This window comes from Scyliorhinus torazame, chromosome X (assembly GCF_047496885.1).
Source record: "Scyliorhinus torazame isolate Kashiwa2021f chromosome X, sScyTor2.1, whole genome shotgun sequence".
Classification (NCBI taxonomy): domain Eukaryota; kingdom Metazoa; phylum Chordata; class Chondrichthyes; order Carcharhiniformes; family Scyliorhinidae; genus Scyliorhinus; species Scyliorhinus torazame.
This window is the reverse complement of record NC_092738.1, coordinates 37,578,083-37,600,928: the sequence shown is the minus strand read 5'-3', so window position 1 is coordinate 37,600,928 and position 22,846 is coordinate 37,578,083. Positions and strand designations below refer to the sequence as shown.

Sequence of the window (22,846 nt, the reverse complement as noted above, 5' to 3'; positions counted from 1 at the left end):
TTTTCATCTGATCGACCGCTTGACCCAGATTTAACTTGTGGAGCTGTCCCCAATCCTTAGCCACCCGAATCCCCAGATACCTAAAGCTCCTCCCAGTCTCCTTTCCTGCCCCCGTACCTGAATCGCAAACACCTCGCTCTTTCCCATGTTTAACTTGTAGCCTGAAAACCGCCCAAATTCTTCCAGTGTCTCCATAATTCCAGCCATCCCCCCAACTGGTCTGATATAAAGCAGTAAATCGTCCGCGTAGAGTGAGACCCTGTGCTCCACCCCCCTCTCACTATCCCCCGCCAGACATTCGATGACCCAAGGGCCATTGCCAAGGGCTCTATGGCCAGGGCAAACAGTAGTGGGGAGAGTGGGCACCCCTGTCTTGTCCCCCTACAAAGATTAAAATATTCTGACGGGACTGGGTTGGTTCTTACATTCGCCACCGGGGCCTGGTATAGCAACCAGACGCAATCCACAAATCCCTGCCCAAACCCGAACCTGCCTAGAATATCCCATAGGTACTTCCACTCCACCCGCTTCAAAATGAGAGAGATCGATGCTTGTGATAACGTTGGGGGTAGCATTCCCAACTCTTAGACTCATTAAAAGCCTGAACCAGGAGCAGCCCCAGTAACCCAGAAAACATTTTGTAGAACTCCACCGGGTATCCATCAGGTCCCGGGGCCTTACCCGATTGCTTTGCCCCCCCCCCCCCAATCCGTCTATCACCTCCCCGAGCCCAATGGGGCCCCCCAGGCCTTCCACCAGCTCCTCATCTACCTCCGGGAACTTTAGCCCCCCCCCCAACCAGAAATCGCTTCATACCCTCCTCCCCGGTTGGGGGGTTCCGATTTATAAAGTCAACAATAGAATTCACGAAACGCATCATTTACCGCCCCCGGGTCCACCACCACCTTCCCCCTCATATCCTTTACCTTCCCAGTTTCCCTTGCCGTCCCGTTTCCTCAGCTGATGTGCTAGCTTTCTCCCCATATTCGTACACCACCCCCTTCACCCTCCTCAACTGCGCCTCTGCCTTGCCTGTGGACAGGAGCCCAAATTCCATTTGGAATCTCTGACGCTCCTTCAGGAGCTCCTCATCCGGAGACTCCACATATCTCCTGTCCACCTGTAAGATTTCACCTACCAGCCTGTCCAACTCCGCCCATTCAGTCTTCTCCCTCTGGGCCCGAATCAAAATAAATTCCCCTCTGATAACTGTTTTGTTATCTGTGTGGTGGGTAACATGTGCTACTCAATCCTTGGTTAATGATGAGGTCTTCTGAATCTCGATGAAGAAGTCTCGAACTTGTCCAGTAGTAACAAAAGGTTTATTGAGTAACTATAACAATAATTGCATGAGTTCTTTACTTTAACTTTGACACTAGTGATAAGGTTAACAAGATCTAACTACGGTAACTATACGTAACTCCACTAGCCATCTGAACTAATCTGATATTGTCCTGGTCACAGTGCACCCGAGAGAGAGAGAGACTGAGGGAGGCACAATGTGGTTGCCTTTTATACCCCTGTTGGTCCTGCCCTCTAGTGATCATGTGGTGCTACTGATTACACATTAACCCCTTGTGTACATGCACATACAGAGATTACTACAATAACCGCCTTCAATGCTTCCCAAACCACCCCTGCCGCGGTCTCTCCCATGTCATTGTTCTTTATGTCCCCCCGAATGGCCTCCCTCACCCGCTCACAGACCTCATCCTCCATTAGCAGCCCTACATCTAACCTCCATTGCAGACGCTGGGTCCTTCCTGTGCTTACTCGTAGGTCAATCCAGTGTGGGGCGTGATCCGACACCACGATTGCTGAATATTCAGTGCCCGCTATCCCAGCTAACAGCGTTTAGTCCAGTACGAAAATGTCTATCCTGGAATACACCTTGTGCACATGGGAGTAAAATGAATACTCCTTGCTCCTTGGCCTCCTGAATCTCCATGGATCCACCCCTCCCATGCGCTCCATGAACCCCCGCAGCTCTTTTGCCATTGCTGACACCTTTCCCGACCTGGAACTCGACCGCTCTAGTCTCAGATCTAAAACCGCGTTAAAATCTCCCCCCATAATCAGCTGGTGTGAGTCCAAGTCTGGAATCTTCCCCAGCACCCTCCTGACAAACGAGACATCATCCCAGTGTGGGGCGTATATATTTACCAACACCACTGCTATTCCCTCCAGCTTCCTGTTAACCATAATAAATCTACCCCAAATCTGTCTCTATCCTCCCCACCTCGAATGCCACCTTTTTATTAACCTGGATTGCCACCTCCCTTGTTTTAAAGTCCAGTCCCGAATGAAACACCTGCCCGACCCATCCCTTCTTCAGTCTAACTTGGTCTCCCAGCTTCAAGTGCGTCTCTTGCAACATGGCCACGTCCGCCTTCAGCCGCCTCAAGTATGCAAACACACAGGCCCTTTTGACCGGCCCATTCAGCCCACGTACGTTCCACATGACCAACCTGGTCGGAGGGCACTCTATCCCTCTCCCCTGTCAATCAGCCATGACCTTTCCTAGGCCAGCCCATGCCCCGCACCTCACCTGGCCCGCCCCCCTGGCAGCTACCGTTGTCCACTCCCCTCCTCCAACACCTCCTTGAAAGTCCCCTCCTCGTCAGCAGTCTAACCACCCCCCCCCCTCCCCCCGCTACATTGATCTTAAGCTCACCCCCCACTTTGCTTCCGTGAACTAGCCCTTCCAGCTAGTAGCCTGGCAGCTCCCGGCGCATAAGTTCCCAGAACAATGGCACAAAGCACAAAAAACAAACAAACAATCCCTCCCAAGGTCCAAGCACATAGTGCGACCCCTCCTCCCTCAACAAAATCTTATCTACTCTCACACCTTCAAACAGAGCCAGATGAAAAAGACCGGAAAAAAGAAAAAGAATTATACATGCAGAATCACAAACATCTTTTCGAACATTGCAAATTAAATTAAAAGTTAAAAGTCTTAAGGTTTTTACAAAGCAAAACATCACTCCTAGCTCAGTTCTCCACAGTCAAGGTACAAGGTCCTTATTTTCCCATCAAATTATTGTCCTTCATAAAGTCCGCCACGTCCTCCGGCGAGCCAAAGTACAGCTCCTGACCCTCGTAGGTCACCCATAGTCGGGCCGGGTAAAGCAGTCCAAACTTTATTTGCTTCTCATACAGGGCCGCCTTGACTTAATTAAAACTCGCCCTTCTCTTTGCGAGTTCTGCTTCCAAGTCCTGGTACACCCGGATCTCAGCATCTTCCCACATGCACCGCTTCGTCTGCCTGGCCCACCTCATGATACGTTCCTTATCTAGGAACCGATGCAGCCGTACCGCCATCGCCCTCGGGGCTCACTCCCCTGGGGCTTACGCATAAGCGCCCTGTGGGGTCCGGTCCACCTCCAGCTGTTTGTGGAACGCACCCTCCCCTATCGGCTTCTCCAGCATCTTCCCCACATACGCATCTGGATCCGAGAACGGTTCTCCAGGTCCTCCACCTTCTCCAGCAGCCGTTTCTGTTAGTCCTGTAACATCCCGATCGCTGCTGCCATCGCGGTGGACTGCTCCTCCCGTTCCGCCACCAGCTCCTCCAGCTTCTGGATCGCCTGTCCCTGGGTCGTCAATCTCTCCTCCACTCGGTCGACTACCGCCCTGATCGAGTCCACCGCCCGGGCTAGGTCCGCTGCACACACCTTGCGATGTTGAGTGAACTTCTCGGTCAAGAAGTCCACCAACTGGTCTGTCGACCATTGAGCTGGCGAAGTCCGACCCTACGTCCCTGCCATTGACTCCCTCGAACTCTGGTCCTCACTTCCGACCAACTTTTGATTTCTCCTTTTCCGATTTTTCCTCGGGCGCAGCTCCAGAAGCTAGGGGTCACCTCCTTCTCCCCTCGATTTTACTCCTTTATTTTGAAAAATTCCTGTAGAAATCCTGCTTAAAAGCCACAAAAGAAACACCAAGAGCGGGAGCTGCCAAATGTGCGACCTTTCACTCCATAGTCGCCACCAGAAGTCCGGAGTCACAACACCTTAACGGTGAGGCAGAGTGGTAGAGTGGTAGCAGAGGAGGAAGGAAAGGGAGGCCAATCCTGCTCGCTGGTCCTTGTGGGACATGCTGAGCCATGTGCCCAAAGATCTGTGGATCGGCAATCGGCCTGTTGGGTCACGTCAAGACCCATGGCAGCAACTCACCACCCTGTGTCGACACCATCCTCAAATCGATGGTGACTTGCTGCTGTGGTACATCTTGTAGATGGTACACGCGGCTGCTACTGTGCATCGGTGGTGGAGGGAGTGAATGTTCATGGATGGGGGTGCCAATCAAGCGGGGCTGCTTTGTCCCGGTGTTGTGGGAGCTGCGCTCATCCCGGCAAGAGGAGAGTGTTCCATCACACTCCTGACTTGTGCCGTGTAGATGGTGGGCAGACGTTGGGGAGTCAGGAGGTGTGTTACTCACCGCAGGATTCCCAGCCTCTGACCTGCTCTGGTAGCCACAGTATTTATATGGCTGGGTCCAGTTCAGTTTGTGGTCATTGGTAATGCCATTGAATGTCAAGGAGCAATGGTTAGGCTCTTGTGTTGGCCATGAATGTTACCATATACAGTGCATAAGGAGCCCATTAGGTCTGCTCCGACCCTCTGAAAGAGCATCCTACCTAGGCCCATTCTCTCACCCTATCCCCATAACCCCACCTAACCGTTAGACACTAAGGGACAATTTATCATGGTCAATCCACCTAACCTGCACATCTTTGGACACTAAGGGACAATTTAACACGGCCAATCCACCTAACCTGTACATCTTTGGACACTAAGGGGCAATTTATCATGGCCAATCCACCTAACCTGCACATCTTTGGACACGAAGGGACAATTTAACATGGCCAATCCACCTAACCTGCACATCTTTGGACACTAAGGGGCAATTTATCATGGCCAATCCACCTAACCTGCACATCTTTGGACACGAAGGGACAATTTAACATGGCCAATCCACCTAACCTGCACATCTTTGGACACTAAGGGACAATTTAGCATGGCCAATCCACCTAACCTGCACATCTTTGGACTGTGGGAGGAAACCGGAGCACCCGGAGGAAACCCACGCAGACACCGGGAGAAAGTGCAAATCCACACAGACAGTCACCCAAGGCCGGAATCGAACCTGGGTCCCTGGCGCTGTGAGGCAGAAGTGCTAGCCACTGTGCCACGTGCGTATCACTTCAGTCATACCAGGAGGAAAAAGCTGCACCGACAGAAATCAGCAGAGTGTGGCAATCCTGCATGTGGGTTACAGACAACAAAATGTCTCGTGCATCGCACTCCAAACCCAAATGGGGCGCATGCTGGCCACCACTGCTCCAGAGAGAGTGCAGATAAGATTCACAAGAATGGTTTCAGGAAAGCCTAACTTCAGTGACGTGGATAGATTGGAGAAGTTGGGGCCATTTTCCTTGTCGAAGAGGAGGTTGAGAGTAAATTTGTGTTACGACACCCTGGGCAAGTGCACAGTCAATTCCAGCCGTACAGGCCCTAGAGTCACAAGTGAATTTACCAATCATTCTGATTTAAAAACTCCCAAAATTTTTGGTCCCTGGCTACCCAATAATTACAGTCACCAGGTGTGTAAGTTGAAACACAATTACTGTTTATTTATAACCAGAATAACGATATATGCAGTAAATAATAATCTTTATTATTGTCACAAGTAGGCTTACATTAACACTGCAATGAAGTTACTGTGAAAAGCCCCTAGTCACCACATTCCTGTTCGGGTACACTGAGGGAGAATTCAGAATGTCCAAATTACCTAACCTGTACATCTTTGGACTGTGGGAGGAAACCGGAGCACCCGGAGGAAACCCACGCAGACACGGGGAGGACGTGCAGACTCCGCACAGACAGTGACCCAAGCCGGGAATCAACCTGGGACCCTGGCGCTGTGAAGTAATCGTGCTAACCACTGTGTTACCATGCTGCCCAAGGAATAGTGCCCAACGTGGAGCACTGCAACTGGATAACAAGCTAACCTACTACCCCCTTTAACTGTCCCACCCTCTACCCACACACACCAGACAGACAAACACAGAGTGGGTAAAAATAATAAGGTTAATGGTCAAAAGATAAGAGTCTTTGCTTCCAATGGTGGTTCTTCACACTTCCGGTTTACAGACTGTGATGATCATCTCTGTAGTTTAGAAATATATGAGAATGAGAATCGCTTATTGTCACAAGTTGGCTTCAAATGAAGTTACTGTGAAAAGCCCCTAGTCGCCACATTCCGGCGCCTGTTCGGGGAGGCTGGTACGGGAATTGAACCGTGCTGCTGGCCTGCCTTGGTCTGCTTTCAAAGCCAGTGATTTAGCCCTGTGCTAAACAGCCCCTCTCACTCAGCTTACACTCAGATTACACAATATTACACTCCGCTTTCCCTGGAGAGGCCCCTTTGCCCTACCTCAAACTTTGCTTTAAGTTTGTGGTTTCTTTCCAGGCCTCTGCCTTCTCTGGAGAGAGAGTTGGTGGGTCCTGGATTCTGCTGGCACAGCCTGTAATGGTTCTCCTGCACATAGATTTGTCCAGACTCCCTGCCAGCTCAGAAACACAGCCTTTCTGGAGAACAACGGAGAAGGGAGAGGACACCAGTCCTTCCTCTGAGCAACCAGGAGTCAAACTGAAACCAAAATCTCAACCCTTGAAGCTGTGAAACATTCCAGTGGGATCGGATCCAATCCCCACCTGTTACCGGGCAGAACACAGCCTTTTGGGCCAATTCATTGGCCACCAGCCACATCAATCAATCATCACTGATTCCGCCCAATTTCTATCATTGGTGCCGGTCCGTCTGTGAGCACCAGTCTAAGTCAGCACAGCCTTCTGGATCCTTCTGTTTGAATTAAAGGCGCAGCCTGCTTTGCCTTAAAGTCACAGGTCCATTAAACATCCATGGATCAAAAATGTAACGGCAAAAATAAAAGAACGGGAAAATAAGGGAATAAACAAACAGGTAGAACCCTTGCGTTTGATGTGCTCAAAGTCATGAGGGGTTATTGGACAGAGCAGTGGGTTCTGAGTGGGGCCCACGAGACATTTTGTTGACCGTTGCCCCTGCGCAGGGTCGCCACATTCCGCTGATTTCCGTCCGGGTAGTGTTTTTCCTGCCGGTGTGACTGAAGTGATTCTCACGTAAAGCGAGGACAAGTGAAGTGAGGTGTGTGCTGATTGCTCACAACATTGAGTGTGAGAGCCGTGCTCTGTGTCCAAAGTGGAAATATTTCTATTGTTTTCACCATTTGAAGTTGATGAGAGTCTTAGAGAGGTGGAGGAATGAAAGGAAACCTGAGCTATTTATTGATGCTCGCAGCAGTTTTTCATAGTGCTGAGGCACTTGTGCAAGACATGGATGTTTGATACAGAATATAAGGGAGAATGTGTTACTGTGCACGCACCCGCACTTCCACTCCCGCCCGAGCAAATAAACGGGGAAAATCAACACCATTTCTGTGTCTTATCAATAGGATGGTTACATATTTACAGGAGCCTATCTTAGTCTGCGCACATCACCTGATTAGTTCCCATGGTAATATACTTTTTTATGTCACTCATAAATAATCCTCTATGCTCATTTGTCTGAGGCTTGTAATTAACGTCTAATTTACCTCAACATGTCGAGCAGGCCTTGTTTGTAATCATCTATAGAATCTCTCCAGTGCAGAAGGAGGCCATTGGGCCCATCAAGTCTGCACCAACCCTCTGAAAGAGCACTCTACATAGGGCTAGTGCCCCGCCTTCTCCCCAGAACCCCACCTAACCTGAACATCTTTGGACACTAAGGGACAATTTAACATGGTCAATTCACCTAACCTGCACATCTTTGGACACTAAGGGACAATTTAACATGGTCAATCCACCTAACCTGCACATCTTTGGACACTAAGGGACAATTTAACATGGCCAATCCACCCAACCTGCACATCTTTGGACACTAAGGGACAATTTAACACGGCCAATACACCTAACCTGTACATCTTTGGACACTAAGGGACAATTTAACATGGCCAATCCACCTAACCTGCACATCTTTGGACACTAAGGGACAATTTAACATGGCCAATCCACCTAACCTGAACATCTTTGGACACTAAGGGACAATTTAACATGGTCAATTCACCTAACCTGTACATCTTTGGACACTAAGGGACAATTTAACATGGCCAATCCACCTAACCTGCACATCTTTGGACACTAAGGGACAATTTAACATGGCCAATCCACCTAACCTGCACATCTTTGGACACTAAGGGACAATTTATCATGGCCAATACACCTAACCTGCACATCTTTGGACACTAAGGGACAATTTAACATGGCCAATACACCTAACCTGTACATCTTTGGACACTAAGGGACAATTTAACATGGCCAATCCACCTAACCTGCACATCTTTGGACACTAAGGGACAATTTAACATGGCCAATCCACCTAACCTGAACATCTTTGGACACTAAGGGACAATTTAACATGGTCAATTCACCTAACCTGTACATCTTTGGACACTAAGGGACAATTTATCATGGCCAATCCACCTAACCTGTACATCTTTGGACACTAAGGGACAATTTAACATGGCCAATCCACCCAACCTGCACATCTTTGGACACTAAGGGGCAATTTAACATGGCCAATCCACCCAACCTGCACATCTTTGGACACTAAGGGACAATTTAACATGGCCAATCCACCCAACCTGCACATCTTTGGACACTAAGGGACAATTTATCATGGCCAATACACCTAACCTGTACATCTTTGGACACTAAGGGACAATTTAACATGGCCAATCCACCTAACCTGCACATCTTTGGACACTAAGGGACAATTTAACATGGCCAATCCACCTAACCTGCACATCTTTGGACACTAAGGGACAATTTAACATGGTCAATTCACCTAACCTGCACATCTTTGGATTGTGGGAGGAAACCCACGCACACACTGGGAGAATGTGCAAACTCCACACAGTCACCCAAGGCTGGAATTGAACCTGGGACCCTGGAGCTGTGAGGCTGCAGTGCTGACCACTGTGCCACCGCGCTGCCCATCTCCGGCCTCTCCTACAGTGAGAAAGGAACTTGAGCAAAGAGGTTGAGAACACTTGGATTGGGCTCTGTGACAAAACTGCCCAAGCAATTTGATTTTAAAGGCAACCAAGCCATGACGATGCTATCATTGAACTCTCTCTCTCTCTCTCGGTTCTCTCTCTCTCACGGTTCTCTCTCATGCGGTTCTCTCTCTCTCTCTCTCGGTTCTCTCTCTCTCTCTCTCTCTCTTTCTCGGTTCTCTCTCTCTCTCTCTTGGTTCTCTTTCTCTCTCTCTCTCTCGCGGTTTTCTCTCTCTCTCTCTCTCTCTCTCATGCGGTTCTCTCTCTCTCTCGGTTCTCTCTCTCTCTCTCTCTCGGTTCTCTTTCGTCCTGGACGTGCCGATTCGTGGATGACAAAGGCCATCTTCTCTTCATTTCCCCACTCTCCTTATAGACACTCAGCAGGAGCCAACAAATTCAGCGCAAACGAATGATCTGCGAACTCTGCGCTGTACTTGTTACTGGGTGCAACAACATTGTCAGTGGGACAGCCGTTAATTGTGACTTTCGATGATCAGAGATTTGAAATAAAAGCAGAAAATGCTGGAAAAACTCAGCAGGTCTGGCAGCATCTGTGGAGAGAGGGAAAAAAAAGTTAACGTTTCGATGTCTCCTCTGCGTTTTTCCAGCATTTTCTGTTTTTATTTCATATTTCCATCATCTGGAGTATTTTGCTTTCATGTCAGAAATTAGAACATCATCGAATGAGGAGAAAATGAGTAAAAGACCATTCAACCAATACAACTACACAGGCCTATCTGTGACAAATATGTGAATTGATTTATCAATTTGGGCTGGCATTTCAGCAAACAATCTCCAAGAATGACTTTAGAGTCCAATTACCTCCCCAGCAGACTTATAAATCATGGGAAGCATCTTCCTTCTTTTGTCATCCTTGGCTTCTCTGCTTGAGTTCATGTTATCGCTCTCTGTCTGTCTTTCCACCTACCCACCCAGCCCTCTTGTCACCCCCAGCCCTCCTTCTCCAGGCCGCAGGTTGCCTACCACTGACCTAAACCTCGGTGTACTGGGTATAATTTCAAAATCTGTGGATGACATGGAAGTATTGTTAACTTTTGAGGCGGATAGTGTAGAGTTCCAAAAGGACATAGACAGGTGGTGGAATGGGTGAATAAGTGGCAGATTAAATTTGAAGAAGAGTAGCAACATATTTTAGTACGCAAAATGCAAGGAGACAGTATAAAAGGTGCAGGAGTACAGGGACCTGGGTGTCTATGTGCATACATCATTGAAGGTGCCGGACAGATCGAGAGTGTGGTGAATGAAGCATATGGTATCCTGGGCTTTGTTGATCGGGGTAGAGATTACAAGAGCTAGGAGGTAATATTAAACTTGTATAAAACACTACTTCAGCCTCTACTGGAGCATTGTGTCCAGTTCTGGGCCCCACACCCAAGGGAAGGATGTGAAGGCTTTAGAGAGAGTGAAGAAAAAATTTAGGAGAATGTTCTGGGGATGAGGAACTTTGTGGGCAGATTGGAGAATCTGGGACTGTTTTCCTTGGAGGAGAGAAGGCGGAGAGGAGATTTGATCAAGATGTTCAAAATCATGAGAGAGTCTGGACAGAGTCGATGGGGAGAAACTGTTCCCATTGGTGGAAGGTTCTGGAACCAGAGGGACACGGATTGAAGGTGATTGGTGAAAGAAGCGATGACAACATGAGGAGAAACATTTTCACACAGCGAGTGGGTAGGATCTGGGATGTGCGCCCTGAGAGTGTGGCGGAGGCAGAGTCACACAGCGAGTGGGTAGGGTCTGGGATGTGCGGGCTGAGTGTGTGGCGGAGGCAGAGTCACACAGCGAGTGGCTAGGGTCTGGGATGTGCGGCCTGAGAGTGTGGCGGAGGCAGAGTCACACAGCGAGTGGGTAGGTCTGGGATGTGCGGCCTGAGAGTGTGGCGGAGGCAGAGTCACACAGCGAGTGGGTCGGGTCTGGGATGTGCAGCCTGAGAGTGTGGCGGAGGCAGAGTCACACAGCGAGTGGGTAGGTCTGGGATGTGCGGGCTGAGTGTGTGGCGGAGGCAGAGTCACACAGCGAGTGGGTAGGTCTGGGATGTGCGGCCTGAGTGTGTGGCGGAGGCAGAGTCACACAGCGAGTGGGTAGGGTCTGGGATGTGCGGCCTGAGAGTGTGGCGGACGCAGAGTCACACAGCGAGTGGGTAGGGTCTGGGATGTGCAGCCTGAGAGTGTGGCGGAGGCAGGGTCACACAGCGAGTGGGTAGGGTCTGGGATGTGCGGCCTGAGAATGTGGCGGAGGCAGAGTCACACAGCGAGTGGGTAGGGTCTGGGATGTGCGGCCTGAGGGTGTGGCGGAGGCAGAGTCACACAGTGAGTGGTTAGGGTCTGGGATGTGCGGCCTGAGAGTGTGGCGGAGGCAGTCTCACAGCGAGTGGGTAGGGTCTGGGATGTGCGGCCTGAGAGTGTGGCGGACGCAGAGTCACACAGCGAGTGGGTAGGGTCTGGGATGTGCAGCCTGAGAGTGTGGCGGAGGCAGGGTCACACAGCGAGTGGGTAGGGTCTGGGATGTGCGGCCTGAGAATGTGGCGGAGGCAGAGTCACACAGCGAGTGGTTAGGGTCTGGGATGTGCGGCCTGAGAGTGTGGCGGAGGCAGTCTCACAGCGAGTGGGTAGGGTCTGGGATGTGCAGCCTGAGAGTGTGGCGGAGGCAGAGTCACACAGCGAGTGAGTAGGGTCTGGGATGTGCAGCCTGAGAGTGTGGCGGAGGCAGAGTCACACAGCGAGTGGGTAGGGTCTGGGATGTGCAGCCTGAGAGTATGACGGAGGCAGAGTCACACAGCGAGTGGGTAGGGTCTGGGATGTGCGGCCTGAGAGTGTGGCGGAGGCAGAGTCACACAGCGAGTGGGTAGGATCTGAGATGTGCGGCCTGAGAGTGTGGCGGAGGCAGAGTAACACAGCGAGTGGGTAGGGTCTGGGATGTGCGGCCTGAGGGTGTGGCGGAGGCAGAGTCACACAGCGAGGGGTTAGGGTCTGGGATGTGCGGCCTGAGAGTGTGGCGGAGGCAGTCACACAGCGAGTGGGTAGGGTCTGGGATGTGCGGCCTGAGAGTGTGGCGGAGGCAGAGTCACACAGCGAGTGGGTAGGGTCTGGGATGTGCAGCCTGAGAGTGTGGCGGAGGCAGAGTCACACAGCGAGTGGGTAGGGTCTGGGATGTGCAGCCTGAGAGTATGACGGAGGCAGAGTCACACAGCGAGTGGGTAGGGTCTGGGATGTGCGGCCTGAGAGTGTGGCGGAGGCAGAGTCACACAGCGAGTGGGTAGGATCTGAGATGTGCGGCCTGAGAGTGTGGCGGAGGCAGAGTAACACAGCGAGTGGGTAGGGTCTGGGATGTGCGGCCTGAGGGTGTGGCGGAGGCAGAGTCACACAGCGAGGGGTTAGGGTCTGGGATGTGCGGCCTGAGAGTGTGGCGGAGGCAGTCACACAGCGAGTGGGTAGGGTCTGGGATGTGCGGCCTGAGAGTGTGGCGGAGGCAGAGTCACACAGCGAGTGGGTAGGGTCTGGGATGTGCAGCCTGAGAGTGTGGCGGAGGCAGAGTCACACAGCGAGTGGGTAGGGTCTGGGATGTGCGGCCTGAGAGTGTGGCGGAGGCAGAGTCACACAGCGAGTGGGTAGGATCTGGGATGTGCGGCCTGAGAGTGTGGCGGAGGCAGAGTCACACAGCGAGTGGGTAGGGTCTGGGATGTGCGGCCTGAGAGTGTGGCGGAGGCAGAGTCACACAGCGAGTGGGTAGGATCTGGGATGTGCGGCCTGAGAGTGTGGCGGAGGCAGAGTCACACAGCGAGTGGGTAGGGTCTGGGATGTGCGGCCTGAGAGTGTGGCGGAGGCAGAGTCACACAGCGAGTGGGTAGGGTCTGGGATGTGCAGCCTGAGAGTGTGGCGTAGGCAGAGTCACACAGCGAGTGGGTAGGATCTGGGATGTGCAGCCTGAGAGTGTGGCGGAGGCAGAGTCACACAGCGAGTGGGTAGGGTCTGGGATGTGCGGCCTGAGAGTGTGGCAGAGGCAGAGTCACTCGAGGCTTTCCAAAGGGAATTGAACAATTTATTCTAAGATGAAGAATTTGCAGGGCTACGAGAGAGAGGCGGGGCGTGGCACGAGGCAAATTACTCTGGTAAAGAATTCAACTTACCAAGTTACCCTGGCTCCCATGTGCTTTTACCAGCTTTATAAGTATCCCATGTGGGATCTTGTCAAAGGTTTTGCTGAAATCCATATAAACGACATCAACTGCACTACCCTCATCTACACACCCGATCATCTCAAAAAATTCAATCAAATTGTTCTCTGGTTTTGATTGTTTGACAAGGCTAAGGAGATAATAATCTTTATTAGTGTCACAAGCAGGCTTACATTGACACTGCAATGAAGTTACTGTGAAAATCCCCTAGTCGCCACATTCCGGTGCCTGTTCGGGTCACAGAGGGAGAATTCAGAATGTCCAATTCACCTAACAGCACGTCTTTCGGGACTTGTGGGAGGAAACCGGAGCACCCGGAGGAAACCCACGCAGACACGGGGAGAACGTGCAGACTCCGCACAGACAGTGACCCAAGCCGGGAATCGAACCTGGGACCCTGGCGCTGTGAAGCAACAGCGCTAACCACTATGCTACCGTGCCGCCAATGGTGAACAACCTGTGGTCTAAATGCCCAGATGCCGCATTGCCCTTCCTGCGCCGTTAGTCGCTCGCAGTCGAAGAAATCTGATGTGCAAAAATATGATTTGCAGGGCGATGGTTAAAAATCCGACGTCCTGTTGTGACATCAAATTTCCTTTAATTCAATTGACTTGCGCACTTGGCAGCTGCGGTTTTTCTTGCTTTGTGCACTAAGTGCATCTTGGATTGTGTTTCTGTTTATTTAGAAGAGCTCAATGGACCATCTAGGAAGAGTCCTGTTATTGTAGACGGAATATTGCTGGACGGACCCCTGAGTGACTCTAAAGCAGGCGAACAATTTGTACACCATGCATTCCAGATCATTTTTGAAGAAGCCATCAGGAAAGGGACAAGTGTCGATGAGAAGGTAAGAACAATTTCCATTATTTCGTGGTGAGCAAACATGTACGCTCAAGAAAAAAAAAATTGGGGGTTGAGCATTTATAGGACATAGAACATAGAATATACAGTGCAGAAGGAGGTCATTCGACCCTTCGAGTCTGTACCAACCCACTTAAGCCCTCACTTCCACCCTATCCCCGTAACCCAATAACCCCTCCTAACCTTTTTGGTCACTAATTGGGCAATTTATCATGGCCAATCCACCTAACCAGCACGTCTTTGGACTGTGGGGGGAAACCGGAGCACCCGGAGGAAACTCACGCAGACACGGGGAGAATGTGCAGACTCCGCACAGACAGTGACCCAGCGGGGAATCGAACCTGGAACCCTGGCGCTGTGAAGCAACAGTGCTATCCACTTGTGCTACCGTGCTGCCCAACACAGTCACGGGGCCTCTTGCCTGGGTTTGTTCTGTCAGTCCTGTGGTAAATGCAAACTGCATTGTCACACAATTCTTCGCTCGATTGAAGAGGAGTTGAGGGTGTTTGGCGTTACCTTCCTCACTTTAAAAAAAAATCTACTGAGGACCTTCCACAGGGGGTTGCAAGCAAAGCTAAAGAGGCCTTGACTACCCTTTACAATAGTGGGGCCACCCACACACATGCAACACCAGTCCCCTTGCTGAACATCAACCCAATATTTGGAGGCGTGGAACGCTCTGCTCACTGTTACTGTCTGGAATGGTGATCAAACTGTTGGGAATCTTTTATTATTCCATCTTGGGATCTTTGCCTTGCTTGCTCGTTGCCCATCTCTAATTGCCCCTTGAGAAGGTGGTGGTGAGCCGCCTTGGGCCACTGAAGTACGTGTGGTGTAGTTACACCCACAGTGCTGTTAGGGACAGAGTTCCAGGATTTTGACTCGCGACAGCGAATGAATTATATATTTCCAACTCCGGATGCTGTGTGACTGGAGTGCCTCCCAGTCTTGTACACAGACAGACCTCATGCAAGTGAATGGTGTCTGGACTGTGGGAGAAACTGGTGTATACAAAATGGCCACCACAGTTTGTTTCCTTCTTCCAATCCTGCATTGGTTTGGGCAGGTGTTCATTCTCTCAGAAGTCAGCCAGAAGCAGATCTGTAACCTCATTCATTGCCCATTCCTACGCACTGTCAATGAACCAGATGGGACTAACAATGGTAACATCTCCCTCTGCTATCTTTGCGGGCACCCCATGCTTTCCTTGTCTCTAGGTTTGTGAATGGAAGGAACCGGAAGAACTGCGGGATCTTCTTGACCTCGATTTAGTTGATGCTGGTGAAGCCCCCGAGAAACTCCTAGAGCGTTGTCAAGACATCATCCGATACAGTGTCAAAACGGGTGGGTAACGCCCATACTAGCCCTTTGGTTCTTTTGTTTTAGTGCGTCACAGCGTTTAGAAGCACAACATCTGTTGTGCATTTTCACATTTGTTGCGAAGCTGTTAACCCAATTTCTAAAATCTTGTCAGATATTCTCACCCATCCACCTTATTGGAAAGTCCACCTTACCAATTATCCAGAACCCGTGCTGTTGGTGCCGCTCTGCATCACGAACCAAACTACCCAACCGCAACCCGCCCCCACCCTTAACCTCCAACCAATCTCCCTCACAAATTGTGAACCCGAGTGTCATAAGGTATTCAAATAGGCGATCAAAATCTGAGTCATGAGGTAAATTTTAAACATTTTAAATGAAAGGAGAGAGGCTTTGGGGGCGGGCTGGTTGCAGAGCTAGGGGCCTCGGGTGAAGGTGAAGCTGTGATCAACAAGATTCAGTTTTTAAAAAATTTGACTAAAGCGGCTGTTTTCGTCTGACTGACTGACATCATTGTTTTCTTATGCTTCAGTTCACCCTCGATTTTACAACCAGCTGTTTGCAGGACAGGATTATCACTCCTTGGTTGGACGTTATATTACAGAAACCCTGAACACAAGCCAGTGAGCAGCATTTACTGATGATCCAGTGGGTATTGTGAAAGCTCCATTGATCGGAAAAGACGGAACTCTTTTTGTTTTGTTTCCCTGGTTTAAATTCCTCTTTTATCCCCCTTCTCGCTCTATTTCTCTCCACCCCAACAACCCCCTCCACTCTTCAACATCAACAAGATGAGGTGTCTCCACATTTCTGCGATTACTAAGCTGCACATTTGCATGTGAATTCTCTTGGCCTTCCTATTGGGTTCATACAAGTGTGAGGCCATAAGACCTAGGAGCAGAAGTAGGCCATTCGGCCCATCAAGTCTTTTCCATCATTCAATGACATCATGACCGACCTGATATAATCCTCAACTACACTTTCCCGCTTTATCCCCATAACCCTCGATCCCCTCACTCTTATCCCCATAACCCTTGATTCCCTCACTCTTATCCCCATAACCCTCGATCCCCTCACTCTTATCCCCATAACCCTCGATTCCCTCACTCTTATCCCCATAACCCTCGATCCCCTCACTCTTATCCCCATAACCCTCGATCCCCTCACTCTTATCCCCATAACCCTCGATCCCCTCACTCTTATCCCCATAACCCTCGATCCCCTCACTCTTATCCCCATAACCCTCGATCCCCTCACTCTTATCCCCATAACCCTCGATTCCCTCACTCTTATCCCCATAACCCTCGATCCCCTCACTCTTATCCCCATAACCCTCGATCCCCTCACTCTTATCCCCATAACCCTCGATCCCCTCACTCTTATCCCCATAACCCTCGATCCCCTCACTCTTATCCCCATAACCCTCGATCCCCTCACTCCTATCCCCATAACCCTCGATTCCCTCACTCTTATTCCCATAACCCTCGATCCCCTCACTCTTATTCCCATAACCCTCGATCCCCTCACTCTTATCCCCATAACCCTCGATTCCCTCACTCTTATCCCCATAACCCTCGATCCCCTCACTCTTATTCCCATAACCCTCGATCCCCTCACTCTTATCCCCATAACCCTCGATTCCCTCACTCTTATTCCCATAACCCTCGATCCCCTCACTCTTATCCCCATAACCCTCGATCCCCTCACTCTTATCCCCATAACCCTCGATTCCCTCACTCTTATTCCCATAACCCTCGATCCCCTCACTCTTATCCCCATAACCCTCGATCCCCTCACTCTTATCCCCATAACCCTCGATCCCCTCACTCCTATCCCCATAACCCTCGATTCCCTCACTCTTATTCCCATAACCCTCGATCCCCTCACTCTTATTCCCATAACCCTCGATCCCCTCACTCTTATCCCCATAACCCTCGATCCCCTCACTCTTATCCCCATAACCCTCGATTCCCTCACTCCTATCCCCATAACCCTCGATCCCCTCACTCTTATTCCCATAACCCTCGATCCCCTCTCTCTTATCCCCATAACCCTCAATCCGCTCACTCTTATTCCCATAACCCTCGATCCCCTCACTCTTATCCCCATAACCCTCGATCCCCTCACTCTTATCCCCATAACCATCGATCCCCTTACTCTTATTCCCATAACCCTCGATTCCCTCACTCTTATCCCCATAACCCTCGATCCCCTCACTCATCCCCATAACCCTCGATCCCCTCACTCTTATCCCCATAACCCTCGATCCCCTCACTCTTATCCCCATAACCCTCGATCCCCTCACTCTTATCCCCATAACCCTCGATCCCCTCACTCTTATCCCCATAACGCTCGATCCCCTCACTCTTATCCCCATAACCCTCGATTCCCTCACTGATTAAAAATCTCAGCCTTGAACATACTTACCGACCCAGCCTCTACAGCTCTCTGAGGTAAAGAATTCCACAGATTCACTCCCCTCTGAGAGAAGAAATTCCTCCTTATTTCTGTCTGAAATGGGCGACCCCTCACTCTGAGACTCTGCCCTCTGGTTCTAGACTCTCCCACAAAGGGAAACAACCTCTCAGCATCGACCCTGTCAAGCCCCCTGAGAATGTGATATGTCTCAATAAGGTCGCCTCTCATTCGTCTAAACTCCAATGAGTATAGGCCCATCCTTCTTGTAAAAAATAAAAAAATTTAGGGTACCCAATTCATTTTTTCCAATTAAGGGGCAATTTAGTGCGGCCAGTCCACCTACCCTGCACATCTTTGGGTTGTGGAGGTGAGACCCACACAGGCACGGGGAGAATGTGCAAACTCCACACGGCCAGTGACCCAGAGCCGGGGTTGAACTGGGACCTCAGCGCCGTGAGGCAGCAGTGCTGTCCAGGCCCACCCTACTTACCCTCCTATGAAAATCCCCCAATACCCGGGATCAACCTAGTGAACCTTCTCTGGACTGCCTCCAATGGGAGTATATCTCCCATTGGAGTTGAAATCAGCCATGATTGAATGGTGGAGTGGACTCGATGGGCCGAATGGCCTTACTCCGCTGCTCCTATGTCTTATGGTCTTATCTTTCCTTAGATAAGGGGACCAAAACTGGTCTAACTAGAGCCTTGTACAGTTTTAGCAAGACATCCCTATTTTTATACTCCATTCCCTTTGAAATAAAGACCAATATTCCATTTGCCTTCCCAATTATCTGCTGGACTTGCAAGGTAGCTTTTAGTGATTTATACTCAAGGACCCCCAGATCCCCCCGTGCTGCAGCTTTCTGCAATCTCTCTCCATTTAAATAATATTCAGCTTCTTTATTCTTCCTGCCAAAGTGCAGAACTTCACATTTTCCTTCATTTTATTCCATCTGCCAAGTTTTTGCCCACTCCCTAACCTGTCCATATCCCTCTGTAGACTCTGTGTCATCCTCACCACTTGCATTCCCACCTATTTTTGTGTCATCCAAGTCATTAATATACAGTGCAGAAGGAGGCCATTCGGCCCATCGAGTCTGCACCGACCCTTCGAATGAGCCCACTTACAAGTGTCCACTTTGCCCTACCTGTAATCCCATAACCTAACCTGCACATCCCTGGACATTGAGGAGAAATATTAGTGTGGCCAATCCACCTACTCGCACATCTTTGGACTGTGGGAGGAAACCGGAGCACCCGGAAGAAACCCACACAGACACTGGGAGAATGTGCAAACTCCACACAGACAGTGACCCAGCGGGGAATTGAACCTGGGATCCTGGCGCTGTGAGGCAGCAGTGCTAACCACTGTGCCACCCCAAAATAGCTGAAGCCACAACACGGACCCCTATGGCACTCCACTAGTTACAGGTTGCCGCTTCTGAGGTCTCAAAATAATACTCCCGGCCTCCGAACGTCACCCATAATTTCGCCAGGTAGAGCACCCCAAACCTGATCTGCCGCCGGTACAGCACCGCCTTGGCCTTGTTGAAACCTGCCCGCCGTTTTGCCAACTCAGCTCCGATGTCCCTCCCAGTCGCAGGTACGCTTCTCCCTGGCCCACCGCAGAATTTTCTTTCTCCACAAATTTGTGGAGCCTCTCAATCACCGCCCGCGGCGGCTCCCCAGCTCTAGGCTTCTGCTTCAGGGACCTATGCGCTCGGTCCACTTCAGGCGTCTTGTCCAGCACCCTTTCCACCACCAGCCCTACCAGCATCCTCGAGACGTACCTCGTGGCACTCACACCTTCCACTCCTGCAGGCAGGCCCACTATTCGCAGGTTCAGCCTTCTCGAGGCATTCTCCTGCTCCTCCACCTTTGCCCTCAATGTTTTACAAAGGTCTCCTAGGAGCCCCACCTCCGCCTCCAGAGCCACCACACAATCACTGTGGTCTGAGATCACTCCTTCAATCTCCCAAAACTGTGACCCCTGCACCTCCAAACACCTCTCCACCCGTTCCAGAGAACTCTTCAGGGGTGCCACAGCTCCTGCAATGGCCTTTGCATGATCCTCACGCATTTCTTTCCTCTGTTTATGGAATTCCTCCTTGATAAAAGCCATCAGTTCCTGTATCTGGGGCCTTCCAGCTTGCATCAGCCCTTCCCGCCTGCATGCTGAAAGAGGCTGTCGCTACAGCCCAAGATAGTTTCAACTTTTCAGCCAAATCTCTCACTGTTTTCTGCCGGTCTGGTGGTCAGAAGACATACCACTCCCGGGGTAAACTACTCCTCTAGCATTCACCTACGCCTTTTCATCAAAATTCCACCCAGTTCTGTGTAAAAAGAGCTCTTTTCTGTGACTTTAAGCAGGAGCAGCCGTGTATGTGACCAATCACTCCATGGTCACAACCGGAAGTCCCCGAGTTACAGGTTGCCTTCCAGAAAATGCCCCTCTTATCCCAACTCTGCCTTCTATCAGTTAGCCAATCCTCTCTCCATGCTAATATACAACCCCCAACACCATGGGCTCTTATCTTATGAAGTAGCCTTTTGTGTGGTACCTTATCGAATGTTTTTTGGAAATCCAAGTCTATGACATCTACTGGTCCCCCTTTATCTATCCTGCTCGTTACCACCTTAAAGAATTCTAATCAATTTGTCGGGCCTGATAATACTCTTGAGGGTTCTACCATTCACTGTATATTCCCTACCTGTATTAGACCTTCCAAAATGAATGACCTCACATTTGTCCTGATTAAACTCCATCTGCCATCTCTCCGCCCAAGTCTCCAAACGATCTATATCCTGCTGTATCCTCTGACAGTCCTCATGGCTATCCACAATTCCACCAACCTTTGTGTCATCCGCAAACTTACTAATCAGACCAGTTACATTTTCCTCCAAATCATTTATATATACTACGAACAGCAAAGGTCCCAGCACTGATCCCTGTGGAACACCACTAGTCACAGTCCTCCAATCAGAAAAGCATCCTTCCATTGCTACTCTCTGCCTTCTATGACCGAGCCAGTTCTGTATCCATCTTGCCAGCTCACCTCTGATCCCGTGTGACTTCACCTTTTGTATCAGTCTGCCATGAGGGACCTTGTCAAAGGCCTTACTGAAGTCCATATAGACAACATCCACTGCCCTACCTGCATCAATCATCTTTGTGACCTCCTCGAAAAACTCTATCAAGTTAGTGAGACACAACCTCCCTTTCACAAAACCATGCTGCCTCTCGCTAATACGTCCATTTGGTTCCAAATGGGAGTAGATCCTGTCTCGAAGAATTCTCTCCAGTAATTTCCCTACCACTGAAGTAAGGCTCACCGGCCTGTAGTTCCCTGGATTATCCTTGCTACCCTTCTTAAACAGAGGAACCACATTGGCTATTCTCCAGTCCTCCGGGACATCACCTGAAGACAGTGAGGATCCAAAGATTTCTGTCAAGGCCTCAGCAATTTCCTCTCTTGCCTCCTTCAGTATTCTGGGGTAGATCCCATCAGGCCCTGGGGACTTATCCACCTTAATATTTTTCAAGACGCCCAACACCTCGTCTTTTTGGATCTCAATGTGACCCAGGCTATATACACACCCTTCTCCAGACTCAACATCCACCAATTCCTTCTCTTTGGTGAATACTGATGCAAAGTATTCATTTAGTACCTCACCCATTTCCTCTGGTTCCACACATAGATTCCCTCCTCTGTCCTTCAGTGGGCCAACCCTTTTCCTGGCTACCCTCTTGCTTTTTATGTACGTGTAAAAAGCCTTGGGATTTTTCTTAACCCTATTTGCCAATGACATTTTGTGACCCCTTTTAGTCTTCCTGGCTTAAGTTCCTTCCTACTTTCCTTATATTCCACACAGGCTTTGTCTGTTCCCAGCCTTCAAGCCCTGACAAATGCCTCCTTTTTCTTTTTGATGAGGCCTACAATATCTCTCGTTATCCAAGGATCGCTAAATTTGCCGTATTTATCCTTCTTCCTCACAGGAACATGCCGGTCCTGAATTCCTTTCAACTGACATTTGAAAGCCTCCCACATGTCAGATGTTGATTTACCCTCACATCCGCCCCCAATCTAGGTTCTTCAGTTCCCGCCTAATATTGTCATAATTAGCCTTCCCCCAATTTAGCACATTCACCCTACGACCACTCTTATCCTTGTCCACCAGCACTTTAAAACTTATTGAATTGTGGTCACTGTTCCCGAAATGCTCCCCTACTGCAAGTAGTTGCGAGTATACCCTTTTATTATATTTATTTTGGTCATCTCTTATTGGTTTTGAAAACTTTCTCGATGCTCTGATTTACCACTAATCTTTGCCACGTTATAGGTTTTTTCTTTCAGTTTAATACTATCCTTAACTTACTTGGATTTATCCCCTTCCGAGAAACCTCTTTGCTGTGAATCATGAACTATTTTCATAAACATCTGCTATTGTTGATCAACCGTCTTTCCTGCTAAACCCCTTTCCCAGTCCACTCCAGCTAACTCTGCCATCGTTCCTTTAGAATTACTGTTATTTAAGTGTAGCACAGTTGCTTCTGACCCACATTTCTCACTCTCTAAACTGAATGCTAAATTCTACCATAGGCCATATATTCCCATTGCTTCGATGTGGAGCCATGTAAAATATTCTATTATTGCAGAACATTGTGGGCTCAGTTGCCAGCTCTCTCTCGCATTTGAGTGCAAGGTTTCAGGTTCAGTCCCGCTCCAGGGCTTGGGTATAAAAATCCGGGGGTGTCAGGGGATGTACGAAGTTACGACTTGGCAGGTTTACTTGCTCATGTTAACCCCTTCCACTTTGGAATTGAAAGTGCTAGTCAATGAACTGTTCAATAACAGGGCATTCAATTCACTCGATTGAAATGCTGCTAGTATCATGGATTCTTACAGTGGCATT

The 22,846-nt window shown here is 49.8% G+C and overlaps 1 protein-coding gene across 1 annotated transcript in view; it reads left to right on the top strand.

Moving 5' to 3' along the window:
* Positions 1-22,846, top strand: part of csad (cysteine sulfinic acid decarboxylase) — a 152,746-nt gene that overhangs the window by 31,130 nt on the left and 98,770 nt on the right. The window contains exons 2-4 of the mRNA XM_072494103.1: positions 14,021-14,181; positions 15,413-15,539; positions 16,048-16,138. Coding sequence (XP_072350204.1) covers positions 14,021-14,181; positions 15,413-15,539; positions 16,048-16,138 — 379 coding nt within the window. The remainder of the gene's footprint in view (positions 1-14,020; positions 14,182-15,412; positions 15,540-16,047; positions 16,139-22,846) is intronic.